General features: G+C 36.5%; 2 protein-coding genes across 2 annotated transcripts; one reads left to right on the top strand and one right to left on the bottom strand.

Annotated features, from left to right (window-relative positions):
• Positions 1-2,764: 2,764 nt before the first annotated feature.
• On the top strand, positions 2,765-3,574 carry LOC120104258 (wiskott-Aldrich syndrome protein family member 2-like). The gene has a single exon (XM_039115121.1). It carries the CDS (start codon positions 2,765-2,767, stop codon positions 3,572-3,574), a length of 810 nt encoding a protein of 269 aa, XP_038971049.1.
• A 2,732-nt stretch (positions 3,575-6,306) lies between these two features.
• LOC120104256 lies at positions 6,307-10,697 on the bottom strand. The gene is made up of 8 exons (XM_039115117.1): positions 10,513-10,697; positions 8,769-8,773; positions 8,602-8,666; positions 7,850-7,958; positions 7,476-7,567; positions 6,793-6,878; positions 6,570-6,634; positions 6,307-6,475 (listed from the first exon to the last, which is right to left on the bottom strand). The coding sequence occupies exons 1-8, from the start codon at positions 10,629-10,631 to the stop codon at positions 6,414-6,416; spliced, it is 603 nt and encodes a 200-aa protein (XP_038971045.1). The 5' UTR covers positions 10,632-10,697; the 3' UTR covers positions 6,307-6,413.
• Between the last annotated feature and the right edge of the window lie 2,788 nt (positions 10,698-13,485).

Genomic DNA, 13,485 nt, shown 5'->3' with positions numbered 1-13,485 from the left:
TACTTATGGGTCATCCAATAAAAGCATAGATCAGATCTGACTTGTGTGATATATTATGTAGTCCTTGTCTATTGCCTCTCCTTTCATGCTAGCAATGGTGGTTCATTATATATTAGATGCATAGTAGGAAAAAAGTCTCTACTAACTGAGATCAAGCATGGTGCGCTTGGCTCAAGTTCAGCTCATTTTGTAAAAGCTCGAACACATCTTATTTTTGTAAACAACTCATTTAAGAGATCCTGTAAGAACTTAATATCTTTCAAAATTATCATTTTTCATTTCCAGATGATTATACAGACTATACCTTAATTCAAGAGTTCAAATTATATAAGTTATAATATATAATAATTAATATATATATATGATAAATAAAAATATTAAATATATGATTTAATATATATTATATGTAAATTATTTATATATTTATATTGTGAGATTAATGAAGATAACTCGAGCAAGCGAAGTCTAGTCGTAGCTTGGCCCACTTGCTGATTGGTCAAGCCGGACTTGATTTGAATTCTGAGCCCAAGAGTTGGATAAGAACAACTCGCTCCGATCCTGTAGGACCAAGTGTATTTCTCTTTCTACTACGTAGGACTTGTACAAACTTACGGTGCATATGATAGAGAGATTAACACCAAGGGCTGCAGCTAAAGCTCCCTAATAAACAAACAAGAGTAATTAATTTCTCCTCGTGCTTGCATGGTAAATTAATAGATAGCCAAAGACATTAATAAACACCGAAACAAGTGCAACCCTTCGTAGAAGTTGCAAGACTTCTCCTATCAGCTACTTCTTTCACGATGAGTTTGAAGCAATTGAATTGCTATCACTGATCGCAAAGATCCAATCTAAGAGAGATCCAATATGTCTGCCTAAGATAAGATTTTCTTCTTTGATTTTCTTTTTTCTTTAAAGCAAAACAGTCGAGAAACAGCTTTTCATTTGAACAGATCCATATTAAGATAGTTTACGTCACCACAAAAAGTACCTCGATTTATCAATACAAAGCATAGCTAGTCATAGACACACTCCGAGGGGGAATAACGGTACTCTTGCTTGAGGTCACGGACAGTGACACTGGGATAGCTGGATTGGCTTGTTTGATGCTTCTTAAATGATGGATGGCCTTGCACGTCAAAGGATTGGTTCGGTAGACTAAGTCTGGTCAAGAAGAAGATAAGGAGAGCCTAATTAGTTATGATATTTAAGAAAATATTATTCTAATATTTTGCTTCTTATGCTTGTAAAGCCTTTGCTGGATCAAGCTACTGGCAGATTTAACTTCTAATCACATGCATTCTCTCAAAGAAAGGGGGCATGACTTCCGAGAAAACTGGAATTTAAACGAGCAGTTGTGATCGAGGAACATATTTTTTTTGATAAATTCCAAGGGAATGATGTTTTGAAAGAAATTTGATAAATTACCGCTTGCAATTTATCAAAAAAAAAGAAAAGAAACATAGCAAAATTCTATTTTTCATGATAAATAGCAAAGGAAAATGCAACCTAGGTGGCTTGATGGTATTGTAATGGTAGTTGCATCTTACCCACCAACTAGTGTAGAGTTAACTCCTTGATGCAATGGAACCTTCTCCAAGCTTTTGCAATCCACCAATGAAAATCAACAATAGCATGGTTTAAGTGCCAATACACATAGATATGTGTCCTGCAGATATGTAAGTTCAAGATATTTGTAGAGTATACCAAAGACATCAATAGCATCCAAGGCATGAGCAAGCATATGCATTTTCCCTTCTATCTCATGGTATACTTGCTTCTTAAGGTGCAGTTGCTGGCCATCCTAAAAGAGTATTTTACTGCGAAGCATGTATACCGTGAAGCCAATGGGGCTACGGATTGAGTGGCTGCTTATGTAGCCTGTCACTCCGGCGGCATCCTGTGGGTTGGAGATGGAGAGTTGCCCTTCGTACTCCGAGGTATCCTATTTTTTGACTTTATTGGGTGTATCCGTACTCGTCAGGTATGATCCACCCGTCCTAGCAAAAAAAAAAAAGAAGAGTATTTTACTCCTCAAAAACCACAATCCACTTTCTACCATGTTGTGTTCGAAACTGGGGAGATTGACTGCCGCACAACTGAAAAACATGTTTGTAAAAATAAATAAAAAGAACAAGAAGAAGCAATATTAACAACTACCAGAACTATGACAATAATAATTCTGACAAGTGTACCAACCGTCCAAGTCAGTAAAAATCTCTTGTTTTGGTACAGCAGATCCGAGTTTGTTCCTGCCCTCATTTTGATATTCAGCTTGGTTTCCATCCGTCCAAGTTCTCAAAAAAGTTGTAATAGTGATGACAGTAACAATAAAACAAGTGGTAAAGAAGAATGCAATCTGTGACAAGATCATAACTGTAACAAGTCTTACTAGTGAATCATCTAGGGATCAAAATTAGATGCATGGAGTGAACCCATACAAATAGGCCGCGTTGCTTGCGAGCCCATAACCTAGCTTTAAAAGATTCTCTGTTGAAGAGGCCTATTGTTTCCTCTTGTTAGGATGGTCAACTAATAATATACGTTGCGGAGTGAACTTATTGGCGTTAGTTTGTTGGCAGAATCCCAAGCAAACCGCCCTCTGGTCTTCTATTAACCATAAAATCAAAAGCCATATCGATCTCTCTTTCTCCACCTTCTTCCAAACCGTTTAAACCCGTTTTTATATTTTTCTCTCTTATATCTTCTCTTTTCACGAACGCGAATCTTTTCTCTCTTATTTGCTTCTGCTTTCAAGAGCACCATGGAGGAAACAGACCGAAAAGGAAAGAATGGCGATAACTCGAAAGCATTCGAAGACGGCGATCCTCTTGCCCTCTGCCTCTCTCCTCCGTCCTGCCGCCCTAATCCTCCAACCCCACCCCCTCCCCTTCCCCCCCCTTCCCCCGGGCCATCACAGCACTCCTTCCCTCCCCCTCCTCCCCCGCCGCCACCTCTTCTTCTCCCCGACTTCATCTCCGTCCCCTCCTCCGCCGCCTCCGCCGTCGCCGTAGCAGCCGACCCCCCTGCCCGCCCCCTCCGCGCCCGCCGCAAACACTCCCAGGGCCCCCGCGGCGCCCACAAGTCCGACACCGTCCCACCTCCCTTTTCTTGGGCAACCACTCGCCGCGCCACCGTCCACTCCCTCAACCATCTTCTCTCTCGGAACATCAAGAACATCTACGGCGACGCACAGTGCAAGCGCTGCGAGGCCTCCCAGGTCATCTCCTACGATCTTGTATCCAAGTTCAACGAGGTGGCAGCGTTCATCCGGGCGCGGAAGCATTGGATGCATGACCGCGCGCCGGCTGAGTGGATGACCCCGGCGTTCCCGGATTGCCGGTCCTGCGGGCAGCCCAACTGCATGCGCCCAGTGGTGGCGGCCAAGAAACGATCTATCAACTGGCTGTTCATGCTGTTAGGCCAAACCCTAGGATGTTGCACCCTGGATCAACTCAAGTACTTTTGCAAGCACACCAAGAACCACCGCACCGGGGCCAAGGACCGCATCCTCTACCTCACCTACCTTGGACTCTGCAAGCAGCTCGATCCTGCTGGACCCTTTGATCGGTGATCGGTCTCTCCAATCCACCAATGGATGATCATTGGCTGCTGTTTTTCGTGTTCTTTTCTTTTCTTCTTTTGGCATACCTAAAGCCAGAACAATTATTCAGGGTTGGATTTTGCTTGCCGATAGAGTTGAAACACAAAATCTCTTCTTGGTGGCGTTGATATGATGCTAATGCTCTTCTCTTCTTTGTGCAGTAAGTGGTATATACCTAGGATTAGAGAACAAAGGGAGAGCAGAACGTGACATGTTGCACCTCGTTGTATCTTCTGCTTCCTTTCTTTCTTATGGAGTTACTTATGAAACTATACTCCTACTATTAATTACTTGTTATTAAGAGTATAGGTGATAGGCGTCGCTTCTAGTGCCGTTACCATCAGTGGAAATGAAGCTTCTTTGAATGTGATAAGTGAGATCTTGGTTAGTTGAGATGGAAGAAAAATAATCATTTTTGAATCGTTCATACTTTTTCAAATATGATATCTCTCTTGATATATTAGTAGAGATTTATAGATGCGACTTTCAAACATTTGCAATGCAAGAATTATACGTCTATTCATGTTTTCGACATTATTTTTCATATTTTCATTAAGCATATATGCATTTTCAAGACTGACTAGAATGAAAGCATATGCTCGGCAGAAATTATAATAACAAATTTGCTTTGAGGAATAATTAGATCTCCTGCATGGTTTCAAATGCTTGGTTCATGATGAAATTCCAACGTACAACCTTGGAAGGACTGACTCTGGTTACTTCTATGCTTTAAATCATCTCTTTTTGTATATATAATCATCAAGTTATTTCAACACTGGATCCTGATACAAATATTTTTTTGGCGTAATATGGTACAATATAAGATTTTCTCCTAACACAAATAAAGGAACTGTGACATATGCAGATACATAATATCTATATATGTGCAGGAATAACAGGTTAAAAATGGATCAGCAATTGTTTTATTTAAATGGAAAGTCTGTGTGTTTACGTACACGAGTCCATATTAATTCCTTGTAAATTTTTGTTGGGTTTTCTTTCTTCCTTTTGAATCTTGAATGCATTTTTCTTATTATTTCTCTAGAAGTATTGTGCATCATAGTTTATATAAGACAATTTAAGTGCTCTATAAGACCAATTATTTACTAGTTCCTTACACTTCTATTCACCATAGAATATGTCCTACGAAATTAAAAATACTAAATATCACATAAATGTCTTGCATTGTTTTGTAAAAGTATATAATAGAAACAAATACAAGTTACATAGTAATGATATATTTGAGTACATATATAGCACTGGTTGATTAAATCCATCATTCCAACTTATATGAAAATCATTTTAAAAAAATGAAGTTTTTGATATGTAACTTGCATATTAAGGTAAATCATGATTCTCATGACTCATAGGATATATATGACAACCAATTCAATCATTTAGGGCATGTTTCAGCTATCCATTGTTGGATTAGGATGCCCATTTGTGCATAATAGCCCATGTCAATCTAATAGCCCCTCCAGCCCGAATCCTATGGAAGAAAAAAAAAAGATGATGTTTATGTTCTTCTTTCTAGCATGGGGCTTGATATTGTCCTGATAGTTATAATCTGGGACTTTGGACTGGTCAATAGTCCCAATTCTTGTAGGATATTCCTTGAGGAATGGCCAAATAGACCTTTAGAGTTGATTTAATGAAACAATATAAAGTTGAGAAATTTCTAAATTACAATGATTTACGTATCATGTTTTATGAAGTTAATAAACACTCAGACACATAATTTGATCATATTACTTTTGACTATTTTCTGTCCAACTTTTTTGAATGAGTGATGGTTAATAACTAACTCCTACATGGGAACTAATCTGCATAAATATAATCACTTTAAAGAAAGAGATTTTATATTGCTCACATAAGAAAGAGCCAAAATCAATCTGTTCTTCATGGTTAACAAGATTTTCCATGCATGTACAGCAAAGACTACCGTCCATCTCTCTTTCCATGCATGACTAAGAATCTTTCTTTGGATTTCTTTTACAATTTTTCAAGATGACTTTAGCAACTAATTCTAAGGATTTCATCGTTTCCAGGATTTAGTTTATTTTTTTTTTCATTTGGGAAAAATGGAGAAGAATAGATCATCCATGTTTTTTTGGTGAATTTCTCAGATTATAGGGGGCTGGGGAAGATCAGTAATTGTTTCATTGGTTTTTTAGCTAATTAGATTCCTTCTTTTTGAGTGTGTGTTTTTTAAGCCGGTTTGGGGGATCTATGGTAGAATAGTGTGAACTTTTATGGCAAATCGAACGTCCGATTCGAGAAATTAAATCTCACTGTGAGGAAATTTTTAGGTTTGTGGCAATAATGGAAGTCATTTGATTGCTGAATTTTGTAACGTTACATGTTGATGGATAGAGCAACAACTTAAGCTAGAATTAGCTTTAGAACCTGGGAGCAAAAATAGATGAAATTTAGTGCTGCTGTTTTTCGTGTTCTTTTCTTTTCTTCTTTTGGCATATCTAAAGCCAGAACAATTATTCAGGGTTAGATTTTACTTGTCGATAGAGTTGAAACACAAAATCTTGAATGCAACTACTTGGATATCTGAATTGGAACATCCATTAAAATCTAAGCAATGGCTGCTGCAAACAGCATGCTGGGGTAATCCAAAATCTGAAGATCCGCCATTCGTTTTTTGCATTCATGAGAAGAACTATTTTCTGCCTAATATTAGAGAGAGAAAGAAAGCCGAAAAGGAGTTCACTTTTCCAAGTTTTATTATAACTTTAATCATCAAATCCATTCAATGACATTTACTCGAAACTTGGAACGAAACAGCAAAAGAACCACCTCAGTCTGTTTGCCTCAAAGTTTTGGAGTTATCCATCCTCTTCCCTAAAGGACCATCAGTGCCTGGAAATTGAAATATCCATTTCAATTGAAAGGCCTGCAGAAAGAGGATTGCAACTTTTACAGGGAAATGAAATAAAAAAAAGTAGGTACTTGCCCGTAAAACCCTGGAGCTTCTTGTTAAATTGTCCACTTTGGTTCAGAAAATCTATTATTTCTTGCCTGCAGAAAGGAAACGAGTGGATAACGAACAAACCAGTAATATGCGACCATGATAATAACTACAATAATCCATTTGGCAGGGAACAGATACATATATAATGGCATGCTCCGACAAGTTTTATATTATGAATATGGATGACGAAGCAAAGTATGGGAACCTGGAGAGAGGATGATTGTCACAGCCCAGGAAAATTCTACCCCGAAACTTATTTTGCATGACGGTAATCAAGAGGGAAGCAGCCTCCTGTTAAAAAAAGATCCCTACACTTGGTCTTGGGGACAGAGACAGCGAATATATGAATGTTAGATTTGATTTCAAAGTTCAAAACAATCAAGAAAAGAATTTAAAACAATCAGGCACGAATCAATCCTATAATCCCAATCCTGAAATATGAAACATGCTTAAACTGTTTATATTTTAAATTAAGAAAACTTACTGTCATAACGCAACAGGAAAGTACAGAAAAAATCTGAAAAGAACCATGCAAGAAAACAACTTCTTTATGCATTGATTTTTGCTCTACTTTGGGGAAAATGTGCCAGTCTGTCCCTATTTAATCTATAGCAATATTGTACAAATGACTAAAAAATAAAAAGCATAAATAACCAGCATTATTTTAGATTATAATCATCAGAACAATACCATAATTTGCAGAACCACTGTAACAAAGAAGGTTGTGACCTCACAGTAAATAAGATTTAGTATATGATATCTGGAAGTATCATAAAACAAATAAAACAACATAAACATTAGAAATAACCAGCACTGTTTCAGATATTACATCATAACCAACAACAAAACATTGATTTATAAAACTACTGATACCAAGAAGGCTGTAACCTCGTAATGAATAAGATTTAGTATATGATCTGGATGGGCATTAACAGATCCTTTCTTTAACCAATAAACATGGGCACCTCTATCTGCTTTGTGTCATCGGCTAAGAAAATAATGTCAAATGGTTGTTGCTTTCGTGATTTCTTGTTCGCACACATGCATGCCTGCCTCATAATATAGCCAATAACCAAGGTTCGCAATACCAGTTTCAAAATCCTTACCGGTACCATATTTGCATAGTGTCAGTACAGGTTGGCTCAGTGTGCTGCACTTAGTACACCCCCCATACCAAGTATCGGCTTGGCACCAATATGGCATGGGGCAATATGCACCGATATGACGAACCTTAGCCGATAGTATTATGTAAGGATATATATAAAGCCCTGCTAGCCTTGGAATGCATCCCCCAGCTTCCAGAGTTGTATTTTCTGCTTTTAGAAGTACATCTGTCCGAGGATTTGTACCAATCGGCACAATTGGACTATCCTACATGAAAGTGAATAAGAGAGAATAAGAAATTTGTGACATTCCACAAATGAATGCTAGAAAACTGCAGAAGAAAGGCATATAACTCAAGGCGATACGTGGATATGAAAGTTTTAAGTGCAAGATTGGAACTACTCATCATCACTTAAGAAAAGAAACGATCTCTAGTTTTAAAGGAGATACATTTATTTGTCAAAAAATAAAAAGAAAATCCATTAACCAAACACGAAGGTTGGATCAAAGTTTTTCAAATAGTAAATGAAAATTATGTTTCATTGGATCTCAAAAACATATAGAGCCTTACTTTTGTAGAAATCAATTTACATCCTAATACACTGTTATACTCCTGCTTCAAACAATGAACTCAAAAGTCAATGAAACTTCAACTTCCAAGTTTACCACCAAAAAAAAAAAAAACAATAGACCAACCTAGATCTAGTAGCACTTGACAAGGCCATATTGAAAAAATAATTACTATCAATTAAGTTTACTATCATGAGTTCACTCAATTATTGCAGTTTAGCCAACACTACAGGAGAAAAGATTGAAGCATCAAATTATTAAAGAAATGTCATTTGCATTACAATGAAAGTGAAACAAATATGTTAACATCAGAGCAATGTGTTTATATGAGATGTTACACCTCATTGCAAAAACCATTATCACTGCAATCATATGCAGCAGTACTTGATGTGAACAGGAAAGAACCTTCATGATGCCGGACAGCAAGGAAGAGGGAGAAGGAAAAAGAAAAGAAAGGGGAGGAAGGGAACTAGGCTTCACGCCTAGCTCTTGCTCTTGGCTTCACACTAGAGCTAAAAGAAAGAGAACCAATTTTTCATTCATAGCATACCACCTACAAATGTATGGTCCAACATATATATATATATATATATATATATATATATATATATATATATATATATATATATATATATATATATAGGACCTAAAATGCAAAAAGGCCCCTACAAAGAAGCTAATCTCACAAAGACCCTGAAAGATAAAAAAAAAACTTAAATAAGCCCAAAGGCTATCAAAATTAAACAAAAATTATTCTAACCACAACGAAACTAGCTGAACCATTCTCCTGCGGTGACTGTAGACCTGAGTGACGGGTGATCTGGTATTGGTATCCGCACCACTTCACCACTCCAGTTTGATCTGCCAATCTGCATATTTCTTAAAACCCAAACATGCATGTCTTCAAATCATGACACTGTCTTACTGTATGTCTTACTGTATCTCTGGATTCACAAGGCAAAAACCTAACAGATTAGATAGCTAAACATGTAATTAGCTTTGGAGCTATGATTAGGCAATACTTGCTCATGTTTTCTTTTTTTACAAATTAATTTATTTTTCCAAAATTCTTATAGTATAGAATTCCCTTTGGATAGTTGGCTTTTCTCAAAGTCTCTGTGCCTTGAAATTGGCATTTTCAAGGAGAGCGAGAAAGAAACATGAATAGTGTATCTCATAAAAGATAATATATCAGATAGGTAACTAGTTCAATTATCTTTACAAGGATTTGAATGAACCTGTCACCAGGGGCGGCCCAATACATTTGGAGGCCTAAGATGAATCCAATGAATGAGACCTTTTTTTTAATAATATTTTTTTAATAAATATAAAATATTAAAAAAATGATATGAAAATGGATAGCTATCAAGTACACTATTTCAACAAAGGTACATGAATCTAACAAAGATAGGCCAGAAATCTTTTTAATTTAATATTATTTTTGAATGGAAATGCAGAAAAGTAATTATCCTAAAAGAAGGGCTTAACTGAGATAATGCTTGGCAATTTTGTTTATCATGTCAAGCAAGAGCGGAATAGGAAAAGGTCATCCCATGGCACTTCATGGTCAAGGTAAAGAAAAGAATTTCTCCAGGAGCTTCTCTATAAGAGAAAGTAGGGGCATTATGGGAAATTGACTCCATCTAATTAATAAAAGTCCCATCCCTCCATCTCCCCTTCAAGTGAGTACCCAAGCAGCAACCGCAACATCACAGCACAGCAGCCATTCAACCCCCTCCCTCCTTCTCTCTCTACCACCCAAGAGGGGAGAAGAAACCGAGAGGAGAAAATTAAAAGAATCTCCACCCTCCAAGAAGTCCATTTCCAATCCCCCTTTCTTCCTGATGGCCCAGCTGGATCAGGAGTAATGTGAGGGAAGGAAAACCAAGACCAAAACCAAACAAGAGAAGGGATGAAAGGTAAGAGTGGCTTCAGGCGTGTATCAAGCCAACTAAATCCCTCCTCTCTCTCTCTCTCTCTCTCCATCCAAAACAAAACTACCGTCCCCAACTTCCTAAATTTCCCCTCTGCAGGCCAAGAAACTCTCCACCTCCCTTCCATCAAGGGGGAAGACTCGTAGCCAGCTCATCCCGTTTTATATGGGGCCTTTGCTCCCTTTTGGTCACGGTCCCTCCCTCCCTCCCTCTCTCTCTCTCTCTCTCTCTCTTCACCTTCCGGGGGCCTTCCGTTGGCCCGGGGCCTTAGGCGACCGCCTCAGTCGCCTAAAGCTCGGGCCGGCCCTGCCTGTCACCATGTTTCAGCTACCATACGACCAAGTACACCTGGCCCTACAATCACTAAATCATTCGCCCCGACAACACCAGGTTGTGATACCTTCACTCCCGCATCATGAGATGTTCCTCCATTCATCAAAGCAAAAGTGGACTTTCACAATCCTTCAAATCAGTCATCTCTGACAGTTTATAATGTTGAACATGTATAATAATTAAAGTTTTGAAATTCCATAGCATGCAACAGCTCTAACGCAAGAAAAGTCTCGATTATATCCAGTAATGAGATCAGATACTAAAATTTCCTGATTGCTAATTCAAAATTAATAATTGCAGCACCCAGAAAATAAACTTCAAGATTTCATTAAAATCAAGTGCTTATTCATGACATAGACACTAAATTTAATTCCATATAAAAGGTGTTTTGCTGATTAGCAAAAAACCAAACGATTTTGTCCCAATCTGGCTTTATTAGATTATTTCCACCCCGAATCTATTTTAATACACAAGGACTCTAAGACAAAATTAAGATGGAAGATAGAGGGAGTCAGTGGAGTCTGTTTTACTTGAGTTGCAAAGCTAGCAACGCAAAGCATGAGGTGCGTACTCATACGTCTTTTGTGGCAATCTACAGGCAGGAGGGCAAAGGATTATGGGGTAGAGTCAAGTCAAAGCAGCGGTTCTCTTTCTGCTATCTTCCCTGAAGGGCCTATGGGACTGATTTTTTTTATTTTTGAGGAAATTTTTTTTCTTTTTCTTTCTTCTTCTTTTTTTGGATTTGGACGTGCATGTTTTCCTACATGTGATTCGTTGGAGGCCCAACGATGATAAAAAAACAAAAAACAAAAAACAAAACCAATGCATGGGAATGAGCTTGCCGCAGCATGAAGCTACGATTATCGCCGGGCACACGACCATGCAAACTCTCCCTCCCTCGTTATAGTTGACTTGCACCCAAAAAAAGGATGAGCGCCCATTCATGATCCGGATCCTACTCGATATTGGTCTCTTATTGAGAAGCCCGTACGAGTAAAAAGGATTGGGATGAATATTGGACCTAGCTAGAAGCCATTTGTCCAGAACTTTTAGTCCAAAAGCTTAAAATATTGTGTCTTACACTACCTAAATTCAAATGTATTGAAAATCAATAAATTTGATTAAAGCAATCTCTCTCAATCCTCTTATATGGAAAAGAATGTTCTGATTGATGGAAAGCATAATTTCTTATCTATTTATAAATGTGAAAGGGTTAGATGCTTAAGCATCTTTTCGTTGAATGCATCCATTCACATAATCCATCCATTCATCAAGAGTTGTGTTACTAGGAATTACTATTAGATCAGGATGCACCTCTACACTTCTTTTTAAGATACTGTTAGAGATATGTCCGTAGAATTTCCTTAAAATTTTAAGAGAGGATAGAGATAAAGATAGAAAATTAAATCTTATCTATTTAGAAAACTAAATTATTTGGGAGTCTAAGATAAATTTTTATATTTAACTAGGTTTATGTTTTGATAAATATCTAAATACGAATTTCTAAAATTTCAAAATTTTGAATTAAATATTTTATTAATAAACCAACATAGCATGTGGCCTCTAGCATCATGAATATCAAAACCATAGCAGGATCCATAGCAGGAACTCCTTATTTTTAATGCATGGTAAGAATGTAACTAATTAAGGAGGCTTAATCTAGACCGACTTTGCTCAATTTTAAATTAGAAATAGTTTTGAGCTTTAAGCTGAGATCAAGCTTGGCTCATTCCTTATTCTAAATACGTTCTATTATTTGTTTAGTATTTCTCATTTTTAATTTTACATTGTATTTCTCTCTTTCCATATTTATTTTCAATCTGATATTTTATTTTATTCTTTGCTGTTACAATAGTATTTATTCTTTAATTTCTATTTTTTTATTTTTCACTTTATTTTCTTTTGCACTATTTTGTGTTTTGTATTTTGTATTTTCCATATTTTTATTTCATTTTTGATTCAAAGCATTTTATTTTGGTGTTGATTTTTATATTTCATTTTTTGTACAAAATTTAATTATTTTTAACTTTTTAACACCATGTTTGTATCTTTGCTTCTCTTTATTTTCTTTTTCAGTTTCTAAATGTGCATGGACATGCACACACATATAACCCGGCATTTTAGATATTAAATAGCATTCGTTATTGTTCATAATATAATCTTGAATATCTTGCATTTTGCGGTATTAGCACATCCAATCTCTTCTCATATTTAATAAGTATCTCTAATTAACTCAAAACTTGAAAAAGAGAAAATATGCTTAACTTATGCTAAGCAACTACTTCTTTATAACAAAATACAATATGCTTAATGTAGACTAAAGTTTAGTTTCTTTATAAAATTGATACATGATATCATGTAGACTTCCATTAATACGGAAACAACAAAACCTACAGTGATATAGAATAAGGTACGCCACTAAATTCAATTGGTTAAAAATAGAAGCTACTTTTCTATTTCAAAGATCCTATAGCACTGCTAGTATATTCTTTAGTCGTTTCCATATGTTTGATTGAGGGGCTTGTCTCATACTGATGCTCTATGACAAATTTTATGTAAGATACCGGCATTATTAGTTTAAATGATTGACAAAAAATGAACTAGAATAACTTAAGAACTCATCTTAAAGATTGCCCTAACGACCTTCTCAAGATGATGCTCTTATCATTATTAATTGAAGTGTCAACTTTTGATTGGATTTCAATTAAGCTTTTCATAACAACAGATATTTCCGAGTGTAAATTGCACATAATTCTATTTTATAACATTAAAACCTTAGATTCTATCATTTATGTCTCATTAAAATGAATCTTTGCCACTCCTATGAAAACAAAAAGGGAGACTAAACTAATTCTTTCAATTATCATCAATGAATAAAAACATGAATTTTAACCATAAAGCCAGAAGAAAGCGATGAGCACAATACACCAGTAGTGTGGTGAATGAGTAAGAGAAAA

This window comes from Phoenix dactylifera, chromosome 1, assembly GCF_009389715.1.
Source record: "Phoenix dactylifera cultivar Barhee BC4 chromosome 1, palm_55x_up_171113_PBpolish2nd_filt_p, whole genome shotgun sequence".
Classification (NCBI taxonomy): domain Eukaryota; kingdom Viridiplantae; phylum Streptophyta; class Magnoliopsida; order Arecales; family Arecaceae; genus Phoenix; species Phoenix dactylifera.
The sequence above is the reverse complement of the archived record's forward strand: the minus strand, read 5'-3'. Positions and strand labels throughout refer to the sequence as shown.

What these genes read in the sequence shown, in the direction of transcription:
- LOC120104258 (XM_039115121.1), top strand. Translation starts at nt 2,765, where the DNA reads ATGGAGGAAACAGACCGAAAAGGAAAGAATGGCGATAACTCGAAAGCA.
- LOC120104256 (XM_039115117.1), bottom strand. Translation starts at nt 10,631, where the DNA reads ATGAATGGAGGAACATCTCATGATGCGGGAGTGAAGGTATCACAACCT. An exon ending in TCCAAGGCTAGCAGGGCTTT is followed by an intron (nt 7,568 to 7,849) that starts ATATATATCCTT and finishes TTAGCCGATGAC; the next exon opens with ACAAAGCAGATAGAGGTGCC. An exon ending in GAAGCTCCAGGGTTTTACGG is followed by an intron (nt 6,476 to 6,569) that starts GCAAGTACCTAC and finishes TTCAATTTCCAG; the next exon opens with GCACTGATGGTCCTTTAGGG.